At 44.7% G+C, this 27,555-nt stretch overlaps 1 protein-coding gene and 1 long non-coding RNA gene across 6 annotated transcripts in view; one reads left to right on the top strand and one right to left on the bottom strand.

The window, feature by feature from the left end:
* PCNX2 (pecanex 2) overlaps positions 1 to 27,555 on the top strand; it is a 299,669-nt gene that overhangs the window by 77,728 nt on the left and 194,386 nt on the right. For all 4 annotated transcript variants that reach the window (XM_019418990.2, XM_019418991.2, XM_019418992.2 and 1 more), the window contains exons 11-15: positions 3,838 to 3,991; positions 4,078 to 4,110; positions 12,462 to 12,633; positions 20,501 to 20,611; positions 21,405 to 21,496. In XM_019418990.2, the coding sequence (XP_019274535.2) occupies positions 3,838 to 3,991; positions 4,078 to 4,110; positions 12,462 to 12,633; positions 20,501 to 20,611; positions 21,405 to 21,496 (562 nt within the window). The remainder of the gene's footprint in view (positions 1 to 3,837; positions 3,992 to 4,077; positions 4,111 to 12,461; positions 12,634 to 20,500; positions 20,612 to 21,404; positions 21,497 to 27,555) is intronic.
* Positions 19,650 to 27,469, bottom strand: LOC109248913 (uncharacterized). 2 transcript variants are annotated; one of them, XR_002072337.2, is made up of 4 exons: positions 27,369 to 27,469; positions 20,839 to 20,928; positions 20,475 to 20,574; positions 19,650 to 20,357 (listed from the first exon to the last, which is right to left on the bottom strand). It is a non-coding gene; the product is annotated as an uncharacterized LOC109248913 (long non-coding RNA). The 2 variants fall into 2 exon arrangements; XR_002072336.2 differs by having other exon boundaries at positions 19,650 to 20,574.

Raw genomic sequence — 27,555 nt, 5'->3', positions numbered from 1 at the left:
TCTGCACTGTCAGCACAGAGCCTGACATGGGACTCGATCCCACGAACCATGAGATCACGACCTGAGTAGAGATCAAGAGTCAGACGCTTAACCAATGGAGCCACCTAGGTGCCCCCCTCCCTGTACAATATTGTAACATGCTGTTCTGCTGACCACCCTGTGGTGCCCCCCATTTCACTCATGAATGAAAGCCAAAGTGCTCAGAATGCCTCAGAGTCCCCATGATCTAGCCACTGCTTTGCTCTCTGACCTCACTTTCTGCTACTGCCATGGACTCCTTCCCACCCACACTGGTCTTCCTGCCATTCTTCACCAAGCCAGGCGTTCCTCCAGCCTTGAGGCCTTTGCATTGTCTGTTCCCTCTCCTCTCCTCTCAGATATCTGCGTGGCCATCCCCCTCGCCTTTCAAGTAGCACTTCTCTGTGGGGCTTAGCCTGACCTTCCTGCTTAAAATTACAGCAGTTCCCCACCCCCACCGCCACAGTTCTTTTCACCTTGTTCTGATCATTTTTTGATTGCGTGAATCATCCTCGAATGCTGTCTAATATCCTTATGCAGTGTGCGTATTACTTATTTCATGCCATGGCCCTCTGGAAGGAAAGCTCCAAAAGTTCTGCTCACTGATGTATTCCAAGCCTCTGGAGCAGTGCTGAGCCCTCTTGAGTGACCAAACAAATCAACCTCCCTTCGCAAACCAGCTCCCCTTCCCAACTTCTGCCGTTGATGTTGCCATGATCCTTTCTTCCCCACATTGAAATCTTGAGACCTTCTTTGTTCTTTCAGCCAGCCTTTCACTGTGCACAATCCATTCCTTTCTGCCCTGCTCTGTGCTGTGTCTTGACATCACATTGCCTCTCCAGTTTCCCACTGCCCTCTCAGGCCCTCGTTCCTTCTCCCCTGGAGTGTTGTTTATCCCACTCTGCTCTATTTCCTCTCCAGTGCATCTTGTCAGCCTCTGCCAGATAAATCTTTCTGACTTATCTGTACTGCCTCAATCACAGAACTCCTTGCCCAGTGAGTAAACTTTTTAACCCGATATTGAAATACAGATGCATAAGGAGCCGTGAGAGTGGAGTCATGGGGTGCTGGGGCAGAGGAATGGAGTCGTGCTGGGGGAGAAACCGGTGGTGGGGGGGAATATTTTTCAGGAACGTTATTTTTCCCCCCTAAATAGGAAAAATGTCTGGTCATTTAACTGAAATTTTTGATTTAAAAAAAATTTTCCTAAGCTTTAGATATCTTTAAGTATACATTGAAATGTTATGAGCACACTAAAAACTATAATGGATTTTATGGACCTGAACTAACAAAATATATTCAGCTCTATAAAAAGCACATAGTGGAAAACAAAAAAAAAAAAATCCCATAAATTTTCCTTTCCACCAAAGGAGGAATCTTGGTCCCCCCAGGAGTTGTTTTTTTTTCTTTTAACTTTCAACTTGAGCATGATAATATCTGAGTTCTTCACATTCTATGCGTCTTGCTTCTATACATCTCAAGTGCCTGATTAAAAAATAAGCAAAAGGTATGAACAGACACCTCACCAAAGGAGATATACAGGTAGCAAATAAGCATATGCAGTGACATTCCACGTCGTATCATTGGGGAATTGCAAAGGTAAACAATAGTGATATGTACTGCACCCTGATTAGCATGGCCAAATCCAAAGCACCAACCACACCAAGTGTAGCCGAGGATGTGGAACAGTAGGAACTCCCTTCATAGTTAGAGGGAATCCAAGATGGCAAGGCCATTTTGGAAGATAGCTTGGTGGCTTCTTGCAAAACTGAACATGTTCTTACCATGGGACCCAGCAGTCATGCTCCTTGGTGCAAATGAGTTGAAAGCTTTGGCTAACACAAAAACCTACATATGGATATTTATAGAAGCTTTATTCATAGTTGCCAAGACTCAGAAACAACCAAGTTGTTCTTCAATAGGTGAAAGGGTAAACCATGGTACATCCATACACCATATGGATGTATTCCATATACTAAAATAGTATTCAGTGATAAAAAGAAATGAGCTATCAAGCCATATAAAGATATGAAGGAAGCTTGAATGCATCTTACTAAGTGAGAGAAACTGACCTGAAAAGGCTACCCGCTGTATGATTCCAACTGTATGACATTCTCGAAAGGAAAATCTGTGGGGACATAAAAAGATCAGTGGTTGCCAGAGGTTGGGGGAAAGCAGGGTAAGTAGGCAGAAAAGGATTTTTAGGGCAGTAAAAATAATCTACATGATACTGTAATGGTGGATACATTTCACTACACATTTGTCCAAACCCATAGAATGTACAACACCAAGAATGAACCATAATGTAGACTCCTGACTTTGGTTGATAACAATGTGTCAATGTTGGTTGGTCGATAGTAACAAATGTACCACTCTGGTGGGGGATGTCGATGGGGAGGGGGGGCGGGTGTGTGTGTGTGTGCGCGTGTTTGCGGGGTGGGCTATGCGAGAACTCTTTGTACTTTCCCTCACTTTTGCTGTGAATCTGAAACTGCTCTTACAAAATAAAGTATATTAATTTGGAAAAACACAGGAGTGCCTGCTTGCCAGGAGTACAGTAGATACCTGTCCCGTTCTGAAAATCATTTAATGGGACAGATCGGTATGTTCCTGAGCGACAATTGGCAAGGTAAAAAAATATGCGTATCATTCTTGGGCTTCCTGGATGACTCGGCTGAGCATCCAACTCTTGATTTCGGTTTAGGTCATGATCTCACGGTTCGTGAGTTCAAGCCCCGTGTTGGGCTCTGTGCTGAGCGTGGAGCCTGCTTAAGATTTGCTCTCTCTCTCTCTCTCTCTCTCTCTCTCTCTCTCTCTCTCTCCATCTGCTCCTCTCCCCCACTCATGCTCTCTCTCTCTTTCAAAATAAATAAATAAACATTAAAAAAACCAATATGCTCAGAATGACCCATCTGAACTCCTGACGTTGTGGCCACACCATTCTCCCTTGCTCCATTTCAGCCTCTTCCACCCATCGCTATGCCCTCCCATGTAAAGCCTCCTCCCATAGAAGCCTTTCACCTCTAAAGTCGTAGTCCCAGCCACTGACCATCCTCAAACGTTGCCAATGCCAAGCTATGTCAAGCACTTGGGCCCGTCCGCTTTCTCCTGCCTAGCAGCCTCCTCTGCCCTTGTTGCCTCCCCCATTCTGCTTAGCCTCCAAGATCCAGCCTTCATCCCCTTGTCTCGGCACCTTAAAGCTCCCTTACCCTGTCTACCTTCACACCCAGCGACAGCATGCCCACCTTCAGATGAGCACACCTCTTATGCAAAGGTCCCTCTCGGTCCCAGTGAGACTGTGGTCACAACACACCTCAGTCAGACCCTCTTACACATCAGCTCTCCAGCTCCTGAAACTGGGAAGGGGATTCTGGCTGAGGAGATTGTATCGAGGAGGGGTTTCCTGCTTCAGCCAGGTGATAAGGCACCTCCTCTGCCTCCCCCCACCTCCCGCCCGCCACACTTAAAGGAACCAGCACAGCTCTTCGTCTGAAAGACATTTCACTATCATAGGTGGAATAGTTAATTGTTCTCCCCCCAGGAAACCCAGTTTAGTGATCAAAGAGACTCATGGAGTTATATTTCGTTTCTTCCAATAACAGAAGTTCGGGATTAAAATAGGGATTTCGCTTATAAAATACAAGAATAATGAAAGAAAGAAAGAAGCCTTAAAATGCTGTTACCACATATAAAGGCATGCTTCAAAAGCTTAAAAAGCCAAACTATTCTGTTCATGTCAGTCATTTTAGAAGCATTCAGGTATTATCTTTAGGAACAGACTCACTTTTTACTTCCTTGGTTCTTATTTATTTTCCCCAGAACTGAAGATGTCAAGGAAAATGTGCTGGCAGTTTTACTCATTGTCCTGGTTTCCCTACTCGGATTTCTGACCTTGAACCAAGGCTTTTGCAAAGACATGTGGGTGCTCCTCTTCTGCCTTGTCATGGCCAGCTGCCAGTATTCCCTGTTAAAGGCAAGACCACATCTAATTCTTACCATCACTAATGTATCCTTGAAATCATGAGATGATGACACAGACACTTCTGATTTGTGTTCTAGAGCGTTCAGCCCGACCCCGCCTCGCCAATACACGTAAGTTTCGAATAACAGGCAAGTAGCTTGTCTCGTCTGCTTGTGTTGAAGAGAGGGGAACAAAATCTGTCCAAGAGGCAAAATATATATCAATGTGCATCTATTGAATATATACATAGAAATATGAATGCATGGTTGCCGATTTCAGGCTAGATCTGAGAGCGTGGTGTGAGTGGCAGTGGTGGGGGGGGGGGGGTGTACAGGGTGGCGAGGGTCTTTTCTATCCCGCTGGACTCATGTCAGGGTAGACCATGCAGCCCAGTGTGGGAAGGCCGGGCTCTGCAGTCAGACTGCCTGCTTTTGTTTCCTGGTTCCTCCGCTTGAACGTTGAACTCAGAAGAAGATACATGTACTTGCCATGTCTCTGTTTCTCTGCATGCAAATAAGGATGATAAAAATGCCTGTCGGGATTAAATAATCTGTTTAAATTCCTTAAAACGGTGCCTGGAACATAGACATTGCTTAGTAAGTGGGAGCTATCGTTATTGGTAATATCAGTTGTGTAAGCATGAACCATTATTCTCTTTACATGAAGCTGATCTCCTCCTAGTCCACATTTTCGAGAGTATTGTTACTTTTCTCCCACATGATTTTGGGCTCATTTAGAACTGAGACGCTGGGTTCACCGATACTGACCTGTTGGTGCTCCGGCATCCTTCCGTGAGCTCTGAATCACACATAGCTTCCTCTGACCCAGCCGCCCTTCCCTTGCAGGATGCTAAGTGACAGGGTCCGGCACTGTCCCTGCAGGTACCCTGGCTACCGCATGCCTTTGGTCTAATCCCCTGCCCGGTGGACCTCTCAGCTCTTAGAGGGCTTTCTCTTCTTTGTTAGGGTGAGCTGTGGGCCCCCAAGAAAACCGGAGAAAGGAAGCTTGATCTTAGCTCCATTGTGCTTTTAAAAAATTCATATCCAGGATTTAGGACTGCTTTTAAATCTGTGATAGCTCATGTTTAGCTCATAGTAATTAAGAAAAGCTTATAATTGGACGATCACATGGCATACGTTGCTATCTTGTTAAATTCCTCTGTTCCCCGTAATTGGTTTACATATAATACATCTTCTTTTTATTCCAGAGTCTGAATGTCAAGATGAGTAGAAGCAGCATAATTAGGGTATTAAGATGTATTGTTGTGATTATCGTCAGAAATCTGGGTTAGCTGGAGTGAGCAGAGATGTGGAACTCTGAAATTTTTTGTTCGAACCCACCCTAGATGCCACGTCCTCCCCTTCTGCTTCAGTAAATAAACCCTCCTTTCTAGTGATGACACCTCAGTGTCACCGTTTTTCTGGGTGACTTGGGGGAGGGGTGTTACGTGCTGTTAAACATTCATTTCCCGCATGTACCTTCAGCAATAATGCAGAACATGCTAGTAAAGGTGGATGGTGAATACAGCTGCATAATCCCTGTGGATTTGTCAAGTCTGTTAGCAACAACCCTATGTCATCGCTCTAAGTTGGAGTTATATTGTCTATGTTGGTCTAGCTCCTCGAGGACTCAGTCAAGTAGCTATTCCTTTCCCCCAAGCAAGCGTGTCATAGTAAGGGAGTTAAGAAATGACTTCTCTTGCTGTCATAGTAAGACATAGCCAGACACCTGTTTATTAATTCTTGTACACCGATTTCTAAGTAGATTAGTCCCTGATTTGATTTGGCTTTTTTTTTTTTTTTTTTTTTTTACAGTTCTGGTGGGGAGAGAAAATACGGTAGCTGCAAAATGTTTCCTCTTGCAATCTGACTGAACCATGTGGGCATTTAGAAGGCAAATTTATTGTCTCCTGTTTATAAATGTGCAGACCTCAGAAAGGAGATGGTCAGGGGAGCTGACCAAGGCTGGGCGCAGAGATGGCTCTCAAGCCTGCTGCCGACGCCAGCCCCGGTCATCAGATGGACCAAAGTGCTTTCCAGAAATGACATTGTTTTGTACATTGTAGGGGGAGGGGTTATTAATAAATTCAGACACTTCTTGCTCTGAGAGTGATTGACCGACTTTTCTTTTTTTTTTTGTTTCCTTCTGGAGAACACAGGTGGCAGATTTTGAGCAAGTTGTTAAAACCAGAAGATAGCAAAATAGAAGTCACAGTTTTGCATAACACTGTATATTTCAGATGTAAATGCAGAATTAATGACGTGCTGATAGATACGGTACAGTAGACCCTGGGCCTGAAAGAGATGTGTCTGGTTATAAAAGAAAACAGGTCTAGCCGAGCTTAAAAAGTGATGGTTCAGGTGGATACTGGCAGCATCTGAGGATCAGACTGGCAATAAAGCAGTGGATGGACGAGGAAGCTTTTAACTGGCGTACCCAGATCTGTGCACAGGTCTAACCAACAGCAACCACTGATGATCACCCGGGAAGCAAAATTCAGTAGGATACGTTAAGGGGCAGCAGAAAACTGGCATCTCCTGCACAGAGCCAGACTCAGGTGTCTTTCCCAGCAGCAGCAGGGATTCTGAGTTGGGGTGGCTGAGGCAGCGCCTGGGAATCTGCATTCACCGCCCTCCCTCCCCCCGACAGGGGATGACAGTGGTGGTGATCTCAAATGATACATGACAAACGCTGGGGTGGCATGCAGATTTAGGGATTTGAATCCAGCCTGACCATGTACAAAGTATGAGATCTTGGGCAAGTTAGTTCTCTGCATCTCAGGTTTTTCGTCTGTGAGAGAGGAAATCACGACAGAGGAGCATAAGGGGATTGGACAAGATAAGGTGCTCAGGTGCTCAGCACAGTATCCGATAGTACGGTGGAAGCACTTGACGAATCTTAGCAACTTTTTTACGGCTAAACTGTGTACAAGAGCAGCCTCAGTTGGATTTGGTGAACGAGCAGATTGGACAATACATGTAATGAGCCCGGCGCAGGGCCTCGAGTGACTCAGTCCTCTGTAAATGTTTCTTTCCTTGTCTCCTTCCACTTGGCGTAGTTATCATTTTGTTGCTTACAGTACCAACTCCAAAGAGCAAGGGCTGTATCTTGTTATGTGTTCTCCTCGGTGAACTACGGCAACTATACAGAGAGGACATTTGGTACCACTTCCTGTTATATACAAAATCATCGGGAATGATTTTTGCGAATACGCTTCCGATCTTGGAACAGCTTTAGAGGTACAGAGCGCTTGGGAAGATAGTACAGAGAGTTCCCACATACCCCACACCCAGTTCCCCTACTTGTTATTTACCTCTTGCATCCAATTGTGACATTTGTCGCAAGTAGTGAGCCAATATTGATACATTGTTAGTAACCAAAGTCCATATTTTACTCAGAGTTCCTTAGTTTTAACCTGATGTGCCTTTTCTGTTTGAGGACCTCATCGAGAATAGCACATTATGTTTAGTTATCATGACAGCTTCTCAGACTTTGCTTATTTTTTGATGAGCTTGACGGTTTTGAGGAGTATTGGTCAGGGATTTTGTAGACTGCCCCTCAGTCGGGATTTATCTGATGTCTATTTTATGATTAGACCGGGGTTATAGAATTTTGGGAGCAAGACCATTGAGGGGAAAAGCCATTTTCATCACAACACGTTGAGGCTATGTACTGTCTACGTGACTTAACCGCTGTTGGTGTTGACCTTGATCACCTAGCTGGGGGTAGTGTCTGTCAGAGGAATGATATTAAATGACCTATAAAAATTTTTCTCAGTCCTCAATCTTAGAAATAAGAAGGTCAACTGAGTCTTAGTGGTTCTCGACTGAAAATTAAATTAGGTTTATCTCTTCAGTTGTGTATTTCCTTTGCTCAAAAAAATAGTATTCTTTAAAGCATGAGCCACTCCAAATTGCCTTCTCTGAATGCTTTTATACTTAATTTCTGCCATGAAATCAGGGCAGAACTTAAGTGATCACCCTTCCCTCTGTCGGTCACTGTCATTGGGGGAAATGCTGAGGTAGTGGGAAACCGTAAAATAGAAGGGTGGCAGAGTGGATGGCACGTTGGGCACCATTTGATGTCCATTTCACTGCCTCCTTGGTTGGACAGCTGCATTGACCCGTTTGTCAAGATTCACAGACGGGAAAGCTAAGAAGTTGGCCCCGAAATATATCATTCTGTGAAATTAAATTATAAACTAAATTAAATTATAAGCTAAGCTTACAGAAACTCTTTTGCCTATGTCTTTTTAATTTTTAAAGTAACTTGTCAAATTTCTACCATATTTAGACTCAAGTAGCATCTTATTTTATTATTTGTTTCATTTTTAGAGAGAGAGAGAAGGAGCAGGGGAGGGGCAGAGTGACAGAGAGATTCCTAAGCAGGCTCCACGCTCAGCATGGAGTTTGAAGCTGGGGTCGATCCTACGACCCTGGAATCATGACCTTAGCTGAAGCCAAGAGTTGGACACTCAACCGACTGAGGCACCCAGGGGCCCCTGAAGTAGCATTTTAGTAGTCATCTGTTAGGAATTATTTGACCTTTTGGTTGCTGCTTATCACCTCTACCGCCTTCTCTAAAATGTTTTGGATCCTTATATATACCCCAGTATGAGTCACGGAATACTTACTGGCTCCGGTTTTACTGGGGCTCTTCTCTCTGTAGGGCAGTGGCTGCCTGGTCCCCAGCTTTCCCCCTTTTGCTCCACATGCAATGGGGACTGAAGTGTATAGTTAAAAATGCTCAGGCATTTGCTAATGCTGATTTGCTAATGCTAAAGTGAGAAAAAACCCATCACCAGGCACAGATATCTGAGTAAACAGATCGGTACCATCGTAACGAACTATGAAACAGCCAACTCCTATTTTTTTTTTTTAATTTCTTTTAATGTTTATTTATTTTTGAGGCAGAGAGAGACAGAGCACGAACGGGGGGAGGGTCAGAGAGAGAGGGAGACACAGAATCGGAAGCAGGCTCCAGGCTCTGAGCTGTCAGCACAGAGCCCGACGCGGGGCTCGAACTCACGGACCGTGAGATCATGACCCGAGCCGAAGTCGGACGCTCAACCGAGTGAGCCACCCAGGCGCCCCCAGCCAACTCCTATTTTAATGATGGGGGTTCACGTCAGTGAACAGTGCCCCAGAGCAGTGGACAGAGTGTGCCATTAATGTTCTATACCCTCTCCACCCTCTAGAGTTCAAGGTCTTTTTTTTTTTTTTTTTTGATACAATTTATTGTCAAGTTGACTAACATAGAGTGTGTGCAGTGTGCTCCTGGCTTAAGGAGTAGATTCCTGTGATTCATCACTACATAGAACACCCAGTGCTCATCCCAACAAGTGCCCTCCTTGATGCCCATCACCCATTTTCCCCTCTTCTCCATCAACCTCTGTTTGTTCTCAGTGTTTATGGTTTGCCTCCCTCTCTGTTTGTAACTATTTTTTCCCCTTCCCTTCCCCCATGGTCTTCTGTTAAGTTTCTCAAGATCCACGTATAAGTGAAAACCTGTGATATCTGTCTTTCTCGGACTGACTTATTTCACTTAGCATAATACCCTCCAGTTCCATCCACATTGTTGCAAATGGCACGATTTCATTCTTTCTCATTGCCAAGTAGTGTTCCATTGTGTATGTAAACCACATCTTCTTTATCCATTCCTCAGCTGATGGACATTTGGGCTGAACACCCCAAAACTATTACTAATGCTTCTCCTCATGCTCTCTGTATTTCTGCTTCACACAAGTGACGTTCACATTATGTGTTTCAAGAATGACGATTATGAATGAACGTTAGTGAAGTCAGGCTGAGTCCTGGGGCCTGATGGGGCCTGAGCCCAATGGGCTCCTCTGCCCGGTTGTTGTCGGGAGTCAGCATGCAGTGGCCAGGCGGCCGGGAGGCCAGTGCCCACCCAGCCTCCGAATCCTTGCTCCGCCACACCGCTTTCTGTCTGGGAAGCCGGGGGTACATTTCGTAATTTCGCAAAAAATTATTATTAAAACTTATGCCGCAGATTACCCTTGGCAAAATGAGAATAGTAAGTACTTCTTGGCGTGTCCCGAGGACTGGCCACGTGGGTAGAGTGGTGCCTGGGGCACAAGAAAGGTGGGACAAATGTTAGCTCTTGGTGCCCTGGCCATTCACACCGGCCCAAAAAAATACCAGGTCCTGAATGTGGCCAGACGAGAACGTGTGCAGACTCTGCAGGTATGAGGTGCTCTCTCTCCTGCCCTGCGGACTGAGGCCGCACAGAGCCCAGGGCTGACACCTGCAGCCAGCTGACATGGGGTGGTCGCAGCGTGACCTGGTTAACAGGGTTAACAGCCCAGATTTACTCACCACCGAGGCCCAGCTGCATCCCAGGTTCTCTGACACCCCATCTTCCCTTATAATAAACACCTTTTATGTTTGTCTTAATAACTTTGAAGCCTTTGACTAGCCCACTGTCTTGCTATGGGGATGATTCGAATGGCCTTGTCCCCTTAGCCACGTGCACCACGACTCTCCGGAGGTGGGGTCCCCGGAGGTGTTGATTCTCTGGCTTCGCCCTTCCAGAAGCTGCCCTGGCCCAGACCTCCTACACGTGGGTGGGGCTGGTGGGAAATCAGACGCATGCGCAGACAGCCTCCAGGATGCCCCACAGCTGATGTCAGGGGAGCTTCCCCAGGGCATTTTCAAGTTGAAACCACATGGCGGAGGTGGGGGGGGGGGTTGGGGGGAGGGATAGTTGGAGGAGTTGCAAAAAAGACTGATCAGACTTGACCTGGTGGAACTAGTGGAATTTTTTCTCTTGAAAAAAAGAAAAAGCAATCCTTGGGGGATCTGATGATTGATTTGCATGGGAAAGAAGGAATTGGAGAGCAAAGGAATTTTATTAGGGGACTTTCTTAGGAATGAAGGAAAATAAAAGTCATGTCTGTGCCACCTGTTAGGGTCACGCTTAGAACGGTTTGGGGACCCAGAACATGCAGTGAGGTGAGGCATTGGTGGATGATGAGGGCAGGCTGTTTGTGAGGGAGCCAGCCTTACGTTTTGTTTCATAAATTACAATTACAAGGAAGCATTCCCCTGCCCATTAACAAAGTTTGACTTGCCAGATTTAAGATTGTATCACAGGCTTGTTCAAGGCCAGACTTTCAATTCCTAGAAAATGTATTTTTAAACCTTTTAGGAAAAGGAAGAATCGGGACAAGCGGGAGGTCGCTCTTTAATTATATCTCCTGTATGGTGTCGCTTTGAGGAATGTCTTGTGTGTTTGTATACCAAGTATCTGTCTGTAGCAACCAGAGTTATTTTGCTTTTCACTTGATAAGAAATGCATTACAATCTCACTTAGGCTTTAGTTTTGACTTCTTTTTTTTTTTAATGCAGAGAAAGTATTTCCATACCCATTAATCTATGACCCAGTTGGATTCAAAAGGAAATTTCATAAGAGTGCAAATGTTCCTTCAAGACTGAGGCTGGATTCAGGGCCAAACATAGCCAGCCCCCACGGACAGCCTGTGTTTTCTTTCCTATTAAAAGATGGTCTCAGAATAGGACCATCTCTATATAGAAGCGGTGGCAATTTAAATTGCATTTCTAAATATAACACGTTCAAGGCAGTGACTTTTAAAAATTCACATCCAAAGCCGTATCACTTTCATCTTGACTTTTTCCACCCAAAGTAGTTCATGAATTGCAAAGAATATTCTCCCCCTAATTCATTTTTGGTGGTGTTTTGAGCCTTATGAATTGTGCACTGATTTGTGACATGTAAATTCTTCATTGGCTTTTGCCCTGGAAAGTTTGGTGTTCTATCTTTCCCATAATTTTTCTATCCATTCAAGGAGAAGAATAAACATGTTTCTACTTCTCCTCATAACAACATTTTGAGGGCCAAGATGAGATCTGTTAAGCTTTTGGTCCTCCTCAAAGGAAAATGTATATAAATGGTGAGTTTTTAAAAATTGGATTATTCCCCTGCTCTACACTAAGACATTTTCTGCAATCTCTGTGGGTATAACTTTGTATCTGTATCGCCTTGCTTTTTAAGACAGAGAAATCAAAGCCCACAAGTTATAATTCTATTTCTTAATAGTAGTGGGGCTCAAGTTAGACCACATAGAGCAAATAATGGCTTATATTAGTTTTGCATTTGAAATGAACAATACAAATGGAAGTTTCACTGTTAGGGGATCATTGATTAGATCTAGATTGTATCTAAGGATGGCAATTAAATTTTCAGCTAAATCTTGTTGAGTCTGAGAGGCATAACATTCTTTTTGATATTCTTCTCCTTAATTGTCAGAACAAGCATCAGAGGTTTTGTTTTTTTTTCTTTCTCTTTTCCTGGTGATTTGTGTATATGAATTATGCTGGGAGAGGGGGAGAGAATGTTTTATGGTATAAGTTGTATGATATGATATAAATTTCTGACTATGAGATTTTTGTCATTTAATCCAAATAATAGGTACCATTCAGATATTGTGTTTGTTTTCTAGGGACACAACCAAATCATAACATACAGCAGACCAATCTATTTTTGTGTGCTGTGTGGCCTTATTTTGCTTCTTGACACAGGGGCCAAAGCCCGGCACCCTCCCACTTACGTTGTCTATGGCCTGAAGCTCTTCTCTCCAAGGTCCCTCCAATCAGCTAGGGACCTGTTAATAGGTGAGTGAATTTGGGGGTTGTGGGGAAGGTTATAGAGGTGGGAGGATATGTCTCCCCTTTGTATTCTGAATCGCTAGTTGGAGAAACCTCCTTATTTGATTACTGGATGAAGAGAGATGCATCTCTCTTTTGGCTTGTATACCTTTAGAAGCTGGAGCCCCAGAGCATTCAATGGCAGAATCATTCTAAAGCATTGTGGTATCAATGACACAGAAGTTGTAACACTGTAATACCTTTTTTTTTTTTTTTAATGTCTATTTTTGAGAGAGAGAGAGAGAGAGACAGAGTGTGAGCTGGAGAGAGGCAAAGAGAGAGGGAGACACAGAATCTGAAGCAGGCTCCAAGGCTCTGAGCTGTCAGCAGAGTTGGATGCGGGGTTTGAACTCATGAACCGTGAGCTCATGAGCTGAGCAAAAGTCAGACCCTTAAGGGACTGAGCCGCCCTGGCGCCCTGCAACACTGTAATATCTGAAGGCTGGTTGCTGTGGTGCCTGGTGTGAGGCATCGGTGGGGCTCCCCAGGGTGAGGGGGTTTTGCCACCTGGGTGGCCGTCCCAGGTGGGACAGACATTGTCACATGTCGCATGGCACAGACATTCTAGTAACGCTTGAGTGTGTATGGTTCTCCGTCGAGGTAGAGTCCTGGGCATGCTGGTCACCCAGTCTGTCCCTGGTACTCTGTGCACACCTTTAGGTCCAGACGGAGTTTTGTGTGATGTGCCCCATTTACACGGGAAGCCTGCACAGTCTGATGGTTTCGAGCCCAACCTCTGGAGCCGGGCGCCTGGCCGTTTGAATTCTAGCTCTGCCACGTTACTAGTTATGTGACCTGGAGAAAAATTCTTTTGTGCTGTGGGGACAAAAATGGTAGTCACCTCAGAGGTTGGTTCAAGTTTGAAATGTGTCCGTGTATTTAAACATACAGAAGGGGGCCGGGCACCGGGTATTAGCGATTATCATCATCCTTCTGTGAAGAGGCTGCCCCAGTGTCGCCTGCAGCTCTGACGGCTTGCCTCATAATGCCCTGAGAATTCTTGCAATGACCTCCAGGGGTTGACACACACACCAGCCTGTGACTAGCTGTGATCACGTTGCCCAAATGGATTGGTAAAGGGCAACTATCGGAGATATCAGCCCCTGGATCTATTGCTTTCCAGTTGGATGTCTTACTCAGGAGGAGCCTTTCAAAGCCATAGGTCCCATATCATTCTTTCTCTGGCCCCCATGACAGCTTCCTGAGTCTCTCTAGTGGACTGGAAAGGGCCCTCCACTATGGCATATCTTCGTGCTCCTTGTAGGTGACACCAAGGTAGACATTGCACCCTCCGACTCGCCTTCTCAATCACCATCTCCCCATTCCTCTTCCTGCTGTGTTGGTAGCAAACTATTCACTCCCCCATACCCATCCCCAGATAAGCCCACCTTTGTGCCCACAACATCTCTCTTCCTGTTACATACACACACGCATGCATACACTCCGAGAAAGACTTCAGTTACTTTTATCTTCTTATAAATGTGCTCTCCCGTCTCCCTCCCGAGATTAGCTGCAATGGAAAGTGCAGCGTTTGAGTGGATGCAGATGCCCAGTCACGGTTGTGCATGCTGGAAACTGTCCTTTCCTGTTTCCTCTTAGCCAACAGCAGCACTGGGGTCCAGAGCTCAACGGCACAGGAGGGCCTGGGGATTAGAGGTGGAGAGGGCATGACACCATTTTGGAAGATGTTCAAGAAACAGGTGTCTGTGTCAAAATGTTGCCTTCCCTCTCTGCACCGCACACTCAATCTTGGGCACCTCATGACCATCTTTTCCTAGGGTCTTGAGCACGGGTTAGTGCTGCTAGATTTCCACCTCTTACAAATCCTTGTGACCTGATCTGGAACCCTAACTACCCTGGCACACCTCTTCATCTCATGCTCATGTCTTGTGTTCCTCTTCTGTGGCGCCCCAACCCCCTTGACCGTGCTAGTTGATGGTCCATTCCCCTAAGCATGGTCCCGTCTTCTATCCCCCCAAACCATACTTTTCAGAGCACCAAACCCAGTGTGTGGTCATCGGCTGCACTTGTGATATTTGACTAACATCTGCTCCCTCACTAGCTTGTATGCTGCTGGATTCAATCCGGGCATGGCGGAGGCCACGCCTCCTTTCTCACCCTGAATCCCTGGCACCCTGCCCTGTGTCTGGTAAACACAGGCACTAAAGAAATGTTTGTTGAATGGATGAACGAATGAACACAGGGAAAGCTTATATAGTCCTTTTTGGCCTGTTCAGCTCAGCCTTTCAGTAAGTAGGGACTTCATAAGCACCCGCTGAAGATGATCTGTAGAAAGAGGAAGAAAAGCATGGCATACATTCCATTTAGAAATTGTTTTTCTGTACATGGGCGTCTCCACCATTTCTCTCTATTTAATTTGCTACTATAAACAGGCCAATGGCATTGCAATAAATGTGGTTGTCTTGGCGTAGCAAATTTGCCCTGGCATCAGAATGTGAAATGTTATCAGGGCCCCAAAAGTAAGACCTTAATGTACTTGGTGAGATTTTACTTTTAGCAGAAACCCTTGTTCTCAAATAAGCTACTGGCTATGTATATTCTCATGTTATTTTTCTTCAGACCAATTCCATTGAGGAGTGGAGATGGGGCAGGGAATGTGGCATTTCGCATCTTTCTATCTGGAATTCCCTTTCCCTCATTAGAGCTTTTCCTCAATACATGTTTTTTTGTCTGCTTGTCAACAGTGACAGGTAAAAATAGCGATAAATAATCCAGCAAGCCAACTAAATGACTTCTGGGATAAAGAAAAAGGGAAAACTAGAACAATAGCAATCCCTACGGAGTGAATGTGTTAAACACATTAATTTGCACCGAGCAGGAAAAGATTGTGGAACAGATTTAGAACAACTGGGAATGAGAGGAAGGGGATAGAGGTATATACTGTTTTTCTGACTCGATGGGGGAAAGCGAGGGCAATTCTTCTTTATGGAACCTCTCCACCTTCTGTCCCTCATTAGCAAGGGATCTGAGTGGATAATAACTGCTGCCATTGTTAAGTTCAGAAACCAACAGGGAGAGAAGAAAAAATCAGGAGGAAACAAAAGGTTATTGGGAGAAAAAGGAGTGTGTGTTTTCCGATAGCTGCCATAAGAAAGTACCGCTAATGGGTCCCTGAGAACATCAGAGATGTCTTGTCTCATAGTTCTGGAGGCCAGGAGTCTAAAATCTCTGCAGGCACGAGGGAAGGGCCTGTCCCAGGCCTCCCTCCTTGGCTCATAGATGGCCTTGTCCCTGTGTCTGTCCACTTCATCTTCCCTCTGTGTGTGTCTGTCTCGGTGTCCAAATGTCCAAATTCCCCTTTTTTATAAGAATGTCAAGGTTATTAGATCAGGGCCACCCAGACGCCCTTCACGGCTCATGGGATTGAGCCCCACATCGGGCTCTGTGCTGACAGCATAGCACGGATTCTGCTTGGGATTCTCTCTCTCCCTCTCTCTCTCTCTGCCCCTCCCTTGCCCCCTCTCTCAAATTAGATAAATAAATTTAAAAAGAAAAAGGACAGGAGAGAAATAGGAACTTAGCCCACATGACCTTGTTTTCCATCAGGTGGTCTAAAGGTGCTGTCTGCTTCTCGTGCTGTGATGCTCCTCTGGCTGGTGCTGGGAAAGGTGACATGGTTCTTAGAATCATGACTTCTTGCCGATATTTCTGTTACCTGCTGCCACTCCTGCTTCAACACCATGAACCCATCAGAGGGAGGAGAGGCGGCCAGGGGAGGGGAGCTGGAAAGGGGCGGGGAGCTGACCCTGCCTCCTCTGCCTCCCAGGGCAGAAGGGGTTGAATGTGAGCCAGTGGTGGGAGATGAGTCAGGTGGAAATTGGGTGGGTAGGGAAGATGGAGAGGCTGCTTATCTTATTTAATGCAAAGAGAGGAGCATCTCAAAGGCAAGCCTCTCAATTATGTAATAGAATGATGCAAGAAGGTGGGATGTACGTTGCCAGGAGGCAGGGAACTTGGGGACATAAGAAGAAAGAGTCGGTGGCAGGGACTTGTTGCTTTTATAGGCTGGGGCTGGGGCTGGGGTTGGGGGATGGTGAGTTAAAGACATAGAAACACTGAGGATAATATTCTTATATAATTTTCCCCTCTAAGACCCCTCATAGATATTCAGCATATCCCTGTGGGCACTTCTCTTTCATTATAAGGGACAATTCTTTCTTTTTATTTTCGGGAGGGAGGTGAAGGGACCTCTGAGTATCCCTTGCCTGTGCTCAGTCAGACATGGAGACCTCTGGGCTGGAATTTTTAATACTTTCCATTCGGGTGACTTCAGCAAAAGCCGGCGAGGGAGGCTGTCTTTGTAATTATCCCCCTGATGAGGAAGCCAAAAGGTCTTCAGTGTCTTAGTATCGTGCTTCAAAAGGAGCAGGAGCAAAGCTAGAGTGTGCCCTGAGATGGGGTGGGGGGACAGGAGAACGAGAAGAAATGCTTGGGTGCTGGAGGTACAGGCAATGGTGATTCACCGTTGTTGTAGCTGTAATTAGTAGTCATGGCCAGGAATACGGCTCCTTGCAAGAAACACCTGTAAGATGGTTTGGCCTAGAGGGGTGCAGTGGTACTGCGGGGTTACCTGGTGAAGCAAGGAGTTCCGGACGCGGAAGGGGCTCAGGCAAGATGAGGTGGCTGTCGTTTGCAGCACGACCCCATGCACTGCGTGGATCCCTTTCAGATCTGAGTTTTCTGTTTTCCATTAGTCCTTCCGACCACAACCCCCAGCCTACAACAATGCATCTCCAGTAATGCCACCCTTGGAAGTAGATGGAGGTTTTGTGACGAGTTACTGGAATGTACCCCTCTCCTCTGCCCGGTGACACTTCACATTTGTCTTCTCTGTGTGTCTTCTATAAAGGCTGTTTCTGGGGCTCAGTATAGGCCATCCTCAGGACAATTAGTTAACACACACAGATAGGGGCATCTTGAAGACAGGCAACATACACATTCACATCAACTGTGTAGGTTTCAGGTTTATTTCCATGTTATTTTCATTCTGTGTGTTCTCTCTCTCAAATTAAACCTAATAGTAGTAGGATAGAATAGTAACGAGTATCATTATTCACATTAAAAAAAAAAAGAAGCTACAATGTTTTTATTTATAAATGTAGCTTGCCAAGAAATGGGGCTGTACCAGAAGTTTCTGCATTTATGGTAATTATTAGGGAAAATGAGGAGTAGGGAAGAAGTGAGAGAAAATTATAGACCCTCTCAGTGGTATGCTAAGAAAAAAACCTGTTCACAGGGAAAATTGCCAGTAGCCACAGGGACTTTTTCTTTTACTTTTGGAAAAAGGACAAAATAACCTCAGCAACTTCAGGTGTAATTTTCTAATTGTTCTAATGCAAAAACCATTTAGCTCCTTTTTAAAAATATATATATTTTTTATTTTAGAGTGAGAGAGAGAGTGAGTGGGAGAGGAGGCAGAGGGAGGGGGAGAGAGAGAGAGAGAGAGAGAGAGAGAGAGAGACAATCCCAAGCAGGTTCCGCACTGACACGGGGCTCAGTCCCACAACCCTGGGATCATGACCTGAGCTGAAATCAAGGCGCCCTGGCTGCTTCTTTATTCACATGAAGTATGGCCTGACACATGAGATGTGTGGGCTCCCCACCTTGCTCTCCTTCCACCTTCCTGGCTTTGATTGTAAAGAGTAATGATTTCCTTCTCTCATACATCCTGGGAAGGATCTAGACGCTGGGCTCCATGTGGACTCCTGTCCTTCCACTGTGGCCAGGAAACTCGGGTTCTGTAAGCACGGCCACAGCATCTCTGGCCAAGGCTCCCCCGTGTCTCCCACCATCGTAGCACCCTCAGACCATGATTCACTGGCTCCAGTCCTTTTTGCTTCCATAGTTGTGGTTTCATTGCCTCATGTATTTCTAATAGAGAATACTTCTTTTTCTTTTTCTTTTTTTAGTTTATTTTTGAGAGAGAGAGTGTGAGCAGGGGAAGTAAAGAGAGGAGGGAAGACAGAGAGAATCCCAAATAAGCTCCATGCTGTCAGCACAGAGCCTGACATGGGGATTGAAGAACCCACAGACCCTGACATCCGAACTGAGCCAAAGTCAGATGCTTGACTGACTGAACCACTCAGGCACCCTACATGCTTTCTTGAACATTTTCCAATATTCAGCTTCCTTAAATATTGTTTCACACCCGTACTTTTCCCTGGAAGTTCTTCTTTCTTGGTGTGGTTTTTGCCACATGCACAGCACTTGAGAAGGTGAACTAATGCAATCTCATCACACCTTCCCTCTGCCCCTATCCTGGCCATGGGGAGTACAGCTTAGTGTGCAATCTTCACTTCTGGGTTTGAGTCTCAGAGTTGAGAAGAATGTTAGTTCCCTTGAAATTATGTGGATTTAAATTTTGATGCCTATAACTATGCTCTATAATTAAATTTCTCTTTATTTCTTATGTCTCCCCCGTATCTTTGAGTTCCGTTCACAAGTGAAAAAAAATGGTGTTTTATACAATTATGTTTAGTAGGTCACTATTTGTGTCTTATTGCATACTTTGGTTGAGAAGTGCATTACTCGCAGATGCTCTAGGTTTTTACAATATCGTTGAAATCTTGCCACAGAAAACATTACAGCAAAATCACCACGTGTAGCAAAACATGGTTCCAACCGCAAGAGAGTTGAAACAGTTCCCCGGTATTATTGTAGAGGGGATTGTCCCATACTTACTTTTAAGCCACTACTAGCAAGAGCATGGGACCGTACAGATACTCTCGTTTCTCCAATTTCACAATGGAAAGTTTACATTTCTGATTTTTCAGAAATAGCTGAACCCCCCCCCCCCCACCATCCCCACTCCCACTGTTGACTGGTTTATGCACGGTGTTAGCACATAGTTCCAACGTTTGGGCATATGGGATTTCAAATCAAATTTCCTTAGTTTTATTAAGGCTTATCAGTATCGAACTACATTGACATGCTACTCAATAAACTGAGACAGAAGACAGATGTATTATAGCAGAAGGAATGGGAGATTCTGTGTTTCTATGAAAGCCAACTTACAAAGACTTGAGCAAGAGAGGATAATAGGGAAGTAGCTGTGAAACGCAGCTCTGGTACGTCTTATTTCCTCTAACAAATGATCTGGGGGACACGTGGAGTCCTGGCATGTGGATGTTTTATCCAGCTGCACTGTTACAATTTGGGGACGGAACACGGTCCTCTGGCCAGGCAGGGCTACCTTCATGTCCCAGATGCTCCAGTGTCCGGGGAGTCAGTCCCTTCAGTGCCCCACCATCACCTGTGGTGGCGTCTTAATCACCACCCTCCCTTGTTCCTCTGCGAACCTGGAGTTCCCACTGAACTCGAATCTGTGGTTGGCATTTAGATGTGGTGATGCTCAGCACGTCAAGTGCACCAGGGGACAGAGGCACAAAGTGAGGAGCCCCCAGCTCCGATGTTTGCACCCCCAGCCCCCATGCAGGGAGAGACCCGCCCACCTACCACCCTTTAGGTTTGCCTGTTTCTGGAGTTTCCCAGATTCTTCCTCCCATGCTCATGCCCCCCACATGCAAAGCTGCTCTTGCAAACTGTGGACTGGTCCATTGCCTCCCTCACCACCCGAGGTCTTTCCTGGGTCCTCGTCTAGGCCTCTTCCTCAGACACGGCCCCCTGTTACTTCTGCAGGCATGTTTCCACTCGGCCTGCAGACCTTCCTTCTGTGGGTGCGAGGAGTCCAGTCTTGCCTCCAGGATGCGGGCAGGGCAGGCCGGGTGCTGGAACGGGAGCAGGCGGGATTGTCTCGGGGACCTGGTGGCCATCGGCCGCACACTTACCATCAACTTTGTCTGTTCACTTCCAGTATTTTTATATTGCTTCCCTGCGATTTCCCTCCTTGGGCTCTTCCCGCAGATCGACACTTTCTGCGTTTACCTTCTGGAACAGATTGACATGCTGTTTTTTGGAGGTTCTGGTAGGTCATTGACACCCTACTCTTCCTGTAAAGGAGTCTGAAGTTCCGATAAGGGCTGAGTGGAGTGAGAGTCCCGACAGCTAGGTTTTCTTTGTCATGAGCACTAAACGGCTTCATGCGTGCACCTGGACAGACAGGGGACCCGTGTCTCCGCCTGTGTGGACCCTCCCTTGGCGTGGCACTTTAGATTCCCACCAAGGTGGATTAAAACCTCGCCTAATCCTTACCTGGAGACTTTGTGCCGGTTGCTTAACTTTAAAGTTCATGCTTCTCTAAATGGAAATGAACATGTGGATCTCCTAGGGGTTCTGTAAAAACTAAATGAAATTGTACATGAAGCACTCGGGCGTTGCTGGTGATCAGTACTATGACCACCTCATTACACACACACACACACACACACACACACACACACGCACACACGTGCTAGCTTTGCTTGTTCATTCCACTCATCTCTCTCTCTGACCCCCTTCTGTGGAAACCTTCACCCTCGAGGTTTATGGTGGCCAGCAGCTTTCAACTGTAAACAAGGAGGTCTCCCTACGTCCTCACGGGGCCTGTTCACGCAGTCTTCTACGAATGGTGCCCCCAGTTCTAAATGCTTTCCTCCTGCATGTTTAGTAAGTGGTCTGTCTTTCTCGTGGTAACAGCCATCCAGTGCTTTTGCCCGCCCCCTCGGACTTCCTCTTTGCCCCCCTCCACCCCCGGCAGACATCTTGTATTCCAGAGCCGCCACCGTCTCCTCGCGTCGTTACATTTATTGACCACGAGACCCTTGGTGTTTGTGTTTCAGCCGTTTCCGGGATGACGTCGGCTGTTTACAGCGTGGCCCGGAGTGCCGCCTCCGCCGCCCTGCTCCACGTGCTCTGCTTCAGCGCCGTGAAGGTAGGCGTCAGGACCCAGGGCCTCTGCCCTCCTCCTCCCATTCAGTAAACTAACTGGGGGTTCAGGCGGATCTGCTCACATCAGGAGTGGCAGGGCCCCGAGGGTGGGGCCTCGGTGGCGTTAGAAGACATCTTAAGATACCTGATTTGCTAGGGATCACACAGCCACGTGGTCTCATCCCGCTCTGCACCTGCCCCTCTGGCCTCCTTACTGACCCTGGGCCTCTGCCTAGCATGGCGGTCAACGGGACCTGTTGGGTTGACCCTCCCTGCTTTCTGAAGTATGGCTCAAAAGGCAGTAAAGAGATCCAATGGCGTAAAGCTATGTGGACGGAGAACAGGAGAGGGTACGACAGCAACATGGTTTTAAAATCTAGAAAACAGAGGACCCGTAGACTTCTCCAGATGGAGAAAGTTGAAGCTCAGGAGGGCAGCAAGGGAGGCCCACGAGGATGAAAACACAAGATGAGCATTGACCTCAGGAAAACAGAAAGTTGTGTCAGAAAACCAGAGGTAATTACTATGCATGCAGTGGCTCAGCTGTGAATAATTCTTTGTATTTGTGGCGACTGGAATGACAGTTATATGGGGAAGGGAAGTGCGTGTGTGAGCGAGTTTGTGTGAGTGTGACCATCAGGGCTGCCTTTTTTTTTTCTTTTTAATTTTTTTAATGTTTATTTATTTTTGATATAGAGAGAGATAGAGCATGTGTGGGGGAGAGGGGCAGAGAGAGAGGGAGACACAGAATCTGAAGTAGGCCCCAGGCTCTGAGCTGTCAGCACAGAGCCCGACGCGGGGCTTGAACTCACGAACCGTGAGATCATGAGCTGAGCCACAGTCGGACGCTTAACTGGCTGAGCCATCCAGGTGCCCCTGGGCTGTCTTAATCCTGTCTCGCACACTGGAAAGTCAGCAAATAAAATCTAAGATAGAAAAAGATCACAAAATAACAGGGGCGCCTGGGTGGTTCAGTCAGTTAAGTGCCCAACTTCGGCTCAGGTCATGATCTCACGGTTCGTGCGTTCGAGTGCGCTGGGCTCTGTGCCGACAGCTCTGAGCTGGAGCCTGCTTCAGTTTGTGTCTCCCTCTTCCTACCCCTCCCCTGCTCATGCTCTGCCTCTATCTCTGAAAAATAAATAAAACATTAAAAAAAAAGAAATAACAAAACAATATGTCACCTGGCAATATGGAGAAACATGGGCGAAGAAGCACAAGCTGCCTTCAGGCAGCAGGAATTTGGGCCATGAGGTGGTGTAGACAGGGAACACTGCTGCTCATTTTCAGTATTATAGAATTGTAGAGTGCCCATAAAGTCTGAAGACAGTAATACACGTAATGTCGGGGGCATCTTCGTTCAGGAAAATTTAATTAATATTACACACATTTGTTGACTTTATGGACATCCCACATTTAATGTTTTAAACAACAGGTACATCTGATAAAATAGAAATTTAATGTAAAAAAGAAGGTAAAAATAATGCATGTTCCATAGGGTTTTTAAGATCAAATGACACTTCTTAGCCAACTCTTTCAAAAGAGTAACTTCCAGTCTTATTAAATGCATCATTGTGGGTGGCAGAAAGGTCATTGTTTATTCCCACTTGTGGAAGACGGGGAGTGTGACATGATCCTCTCCCAGGGCATTCCCATGAATTTGTCTGTGACCCTCAATGGCCTGATTTCCTCCCTCACTGCTTCCATCCCTTTCGTATAGGTAGTTTCTTTCGCATAGAAAAAGGGGAAGAGGAAGATTCTTTCTTCTAATGCACAAAGGTAACTTATGTGCTGGTGGGGACACTGTCACCACGTTTATACCATCATGTAGAACAGTCATTACAGAAGGAATCAATGTTTCTGGCATTCTTTCTTTTGAAATACATTCTTCTATTCTGTCACGGTTTTATTCAGGAAAAGTACATGGATTATTTTCTGAGTCCTTGTACTTCTGAGGATCTCTTCCTACTGCCTTTTGTAAAACATCTGTCTGTAAAACTTGGGGGTCACAAGCTCTTGCGCACAGGACCCTTTGTTTATTACTTACTCTGTTGTGTTTCGGTGTCTGTTTACATACATATTTTTCGCGCATTTTAATTTTTTATTGTTTTGTATTTTAATTTTTTAAGAGTATTTTTAATTTTTTTGTTCTTGGTGTTTAGTTTTCAGTTTAATTCCAGTTAGTTAACGTACAGTGCTATGTTAGTTTCACGTGTGCAATTTAGTGATTCAACATTTCCACACAACACTTGGTACTCATCACAGAAAGGGCACTCCTTAATCCACACACACACAAACACACACACACACACACACACACACACACACACACACACACACACAGACACGACATCTTTATCCATTCATTGGTCAGTGGACACTTGGGCTGATTCCATAGTTTGGCCATTGTAGATAATGCTACTACAAACCTAGGGATACATGCATTCCTTTGAATTAGTGTTTTTATATTCTTTGCATAAATACCCAGTAGTGTGATTGCTGGACTGTAGGGTTGTTCTATTTTTAATTTTTCGAGGAACCCCCATCCTGTTCTCCACAGTCACTACACCAGTTTGCATCCCGACCAACCGTGTACAAGGGCTCCTTTCTCTCCACATCCTTGCCAACACCTGTTGTTTTTTGTTTCCATACATTTAAAAAGTCTGATTTACTGGGATATAAACTCTATACTGTAAAATTTACCTTTTTAATATATACACTTAGGTGAGTTTTGATGGATGTATGTAGTCATGTAACTAACACCACGCTCAAGTTGAGCGATGTTTGCACCAACTCCAAGGTTCCCTGGTATCCCTTCATAAGCCACCCTCTTCTTCCTACTGTAACCTTTGGCTATGACTGAATTGATTTCTATGGTTATAACTTATAAAACACAACTTCATACGATAAAATTCATGGGTTTTAAATATATAATTATATGAGTTTTGATGACTGTATATAATCAAATATCATCAAAATATTATTTATTATGAATTCTTTAATAATATCACAATACACACATCACAATCATGATATAGAACAATTCCACCTCCCCCGAGTGTTCTCTATGCTCCTTTGTAGTCCTTTCTCTCCAATGCCCAGGTTTCTGCCACTGCTGATCTGCTTTCTGTCATTCCAGTCTTGCTTTTTCTCGAATCTCATATAAATGGAATATACAACATGTAGCTTTCTGAGAGTTTGACTTCTTTCACTTAGCAGAATGCTTTTGAGATCCTACCATGTTGTTACACATGTCAGTAGTTTTTCTTTTTTATCACCAAGTAGTATTTCTGTGGTTTTTTCCAGTTTTTGAAAATTATAGATAAAACTTTTTTTTAAGAATAATTTTTTTAATGTTTATTTACCTTTAAGAGAGAGAGAGAGAGAGCGCCATATGAGCGGGGTGGAGGGCATGGGGCACAGAGAGAAAGGGAGACAGAATCTGAAGCAGGCTCCAGGCTCCTAGCTAACAGCACAGAGCCTGATGCGGGGCTTGAACCCACGAACCCTTAGATCATGATCTGAGCCAAAGTCAGATGCTTAACTGACTGAGCCTCCCAGGCACCCCAAATTATAGATGAACCTTCTATAAACATTTGTGTACAAGTATTAGTGTGGATATGTGTTTTTATTATTCTTAGTAAATACTTAGGAGTGGTATTGCTGGGTCAAGTGGTTAATCAATGTTTAACTTCATAAGAAACTGCCAAGCTGTTGTTCAAAGTGTGCACCATTTTTGATCCCTTCAGAGTCTTTGAGATTTCCAAGTGTTCCAGATTCTTTCTAGCAGTTAAAATTTGTAATAGTTTTTAAAAATAGTACTCATTCCAGTAGGAACTAGTATCTGATTGTGGCTATAATTTGCATTTCTCTAATAATGACTGTTGTCAAGTATGTGCCATACTTTAGCTTGCTACTTATGTATCTTTTCTGGTGAAAAATCTGTTAAAGTCTTTTGCCCATTTAAAAAATTGCATTATATGTTCTTACTGAGATATAAGAGGTTTTTTTTACATGTTATGAATACCAGTCCTTTATCAAATATATAGTGTACATATATTTTTTTCTAGTCCTTGGCTTGTCTTTTCATTTCATTAACAGCATTTATCAAAGAGTAGACATTTTAATTATAAGGAAATCCAATTTGTCAATTACTTATTTTATGGTTTGCACTTCTTATGTCCTATCTAAAAAATATTTGTCTAACACAAGGTCACAAACATTTTTTCCTAGAAGTTTTATAGTTGCAGCTTTTACATTTAGATCTCTGACCCACTTTGAGTTGATTTTTGTGTATGAGGTGAGGTAAAGATTGAGATTCACTGACACGATTGTTGAAAAGACTAACATTTCCCCCATTGAATTACCTTGGAAGCTTTGTCAAAAAACAATTACTGGCTTCTGGTTTCTGGTCCAGTATGTGAAGGGTTGGAAAGTTGTTACTTTATCCTAACACTAAGTAAATAGTTGAACAAATTTAAAAAAATCAACAACTCTTTTTGGATCCATCAGAGAAGGCAAGAAGCGAGCAAATCACTGCTTCCTAAATTGGAGAGACGGACAGGTAGATACAGGGGATCACAAGCTCCTGGAGCAGGAACCTCCATGGGAATGAGTACAAGGGTGGGAAAACCTGAGCCGTAATCAAGGAATTGCCGAAGGCTCAGTCTGGGCAAGTCTGAGAGTTAATATCTCCCAGGGGGTCCACTTCTCCAGGAGGCGGCACAATTTTGTGAGTTTTACCTCCAGGAGCTTGGAACAGGTTTTCACAGTGAATATTGGAGAAAAATCCCAAAATCCAACTCTTGCTTTTAGTAGGTGGAGGGGAAGAGTAAACATTCTCTTCTTAACAAGAAGAGCATTCTCTTCTTAACAAGGCCTGACCTCATGATTTCCCCACAGCCTAAACTACTGGGATTTTTAAGAGCCTAACTGACTTAGAGGAAGGGAAATGCCAAACTCCAGTTGGCTCTAGCCTTCCATGTGGGCGAAAGGAAATACCAACTCCAGTCCAGCCCCACCATTCTGTCTTACCTAAGCAGCACTCAGAAACACTTATGAAGTTCATAGTCCAGAGGCACAGGCTCACTAAAAAGCTGAGCAGTAATCATAGGACTATAAAATACTTCTCCCCCATGCCTTAACGTCACATCACTAAAGACCTGTTTACCACAGTTCCTTTTACCCAGCGTGTCATGTCTGGCTATCAAGAAAAAAAATTACAAGGCATACTAAAAGCCATAAAACACAGTTGGAATGGATAGAGCAAGCATCAGAATCAGGTTTAGATATAGCAGAGATGTGGGAATTATCAGATTGGGAATGTAAAACAATTATGATTAATATGCTAAAGGATGAAGTAGACAGTATGCAAGGACAGACGGGCAGTATAAGCAGAGAGATGGACATTTTCAAGAAGAATCAAAAGGAAATGCTGGTGAAAAACAACAACACTGTAATAGAAACAAAGAATGCTTTTGATGGACATAGTTGAGGAAAGAATCTCTGAGCTTAAGGCTATGTCAGTGGAAACTTCCAGAATGAAAAAGCAAAGAGAAAAAGACTGAAGACAACAAAATATCCAAGGACTGTGGAACAACTACAGAAGATGGAACATACGTGTAATGAAAATGTCAGAAGGAGAAGAAAGAGAAAACAGAGTAGAAAATTATACTTTGAAGCATTAATGACTGAGAATTTCCCCAAATTAGTGTCAGACACCAAGCCACAAATTCAGGAATCTCAAAAAACACCAAGCAGATGAATTCAAAACATCAACAAAAACAACAAAAACTAAACCAGTGCATATCATTCAAAATGCGAAAAACCAAAGATCAAAGAAAAAATCTTGAAGGAAACCGGAGGAAGAATTATCTTACCTTTGGAGGAGCAAAGATAAGAATTGTATGTGGTTTCTGCTCAGGAGCTGTTACAGACTGAGTTGTTTTCCCCAAATTCAACTGTTGAAATCCTAATGGGCTTTGGGGAGATAATTCAGTTTAGATGAGGTCCAGAGGGTGGGGCCCTCATGATGGGATTAGTGCCCCTGTAAGAAGAGAAATCACT

The sequence above is a fragment of the Panthera pardus genome, unplaced genomic scaffold (genome assembly GCF_024362965.1).
Source record: "Panthera pardus isolate Hobbes unplaced genomic scaffold, ASM2436296v1 HiC_scaffold_22, whole genome shotgun sequence".
Lineage (NCBI taxonomy): Eukaryota > Metazoa > Chordata > Mammalia > Carnivora > Felidae > Panthera > Panthera pardus.
The sequence above is the reverse complement of the archived record's forward strand: the minus strand, read 5'-3'. Positions and strand labels throughout refer to the sequence as shown.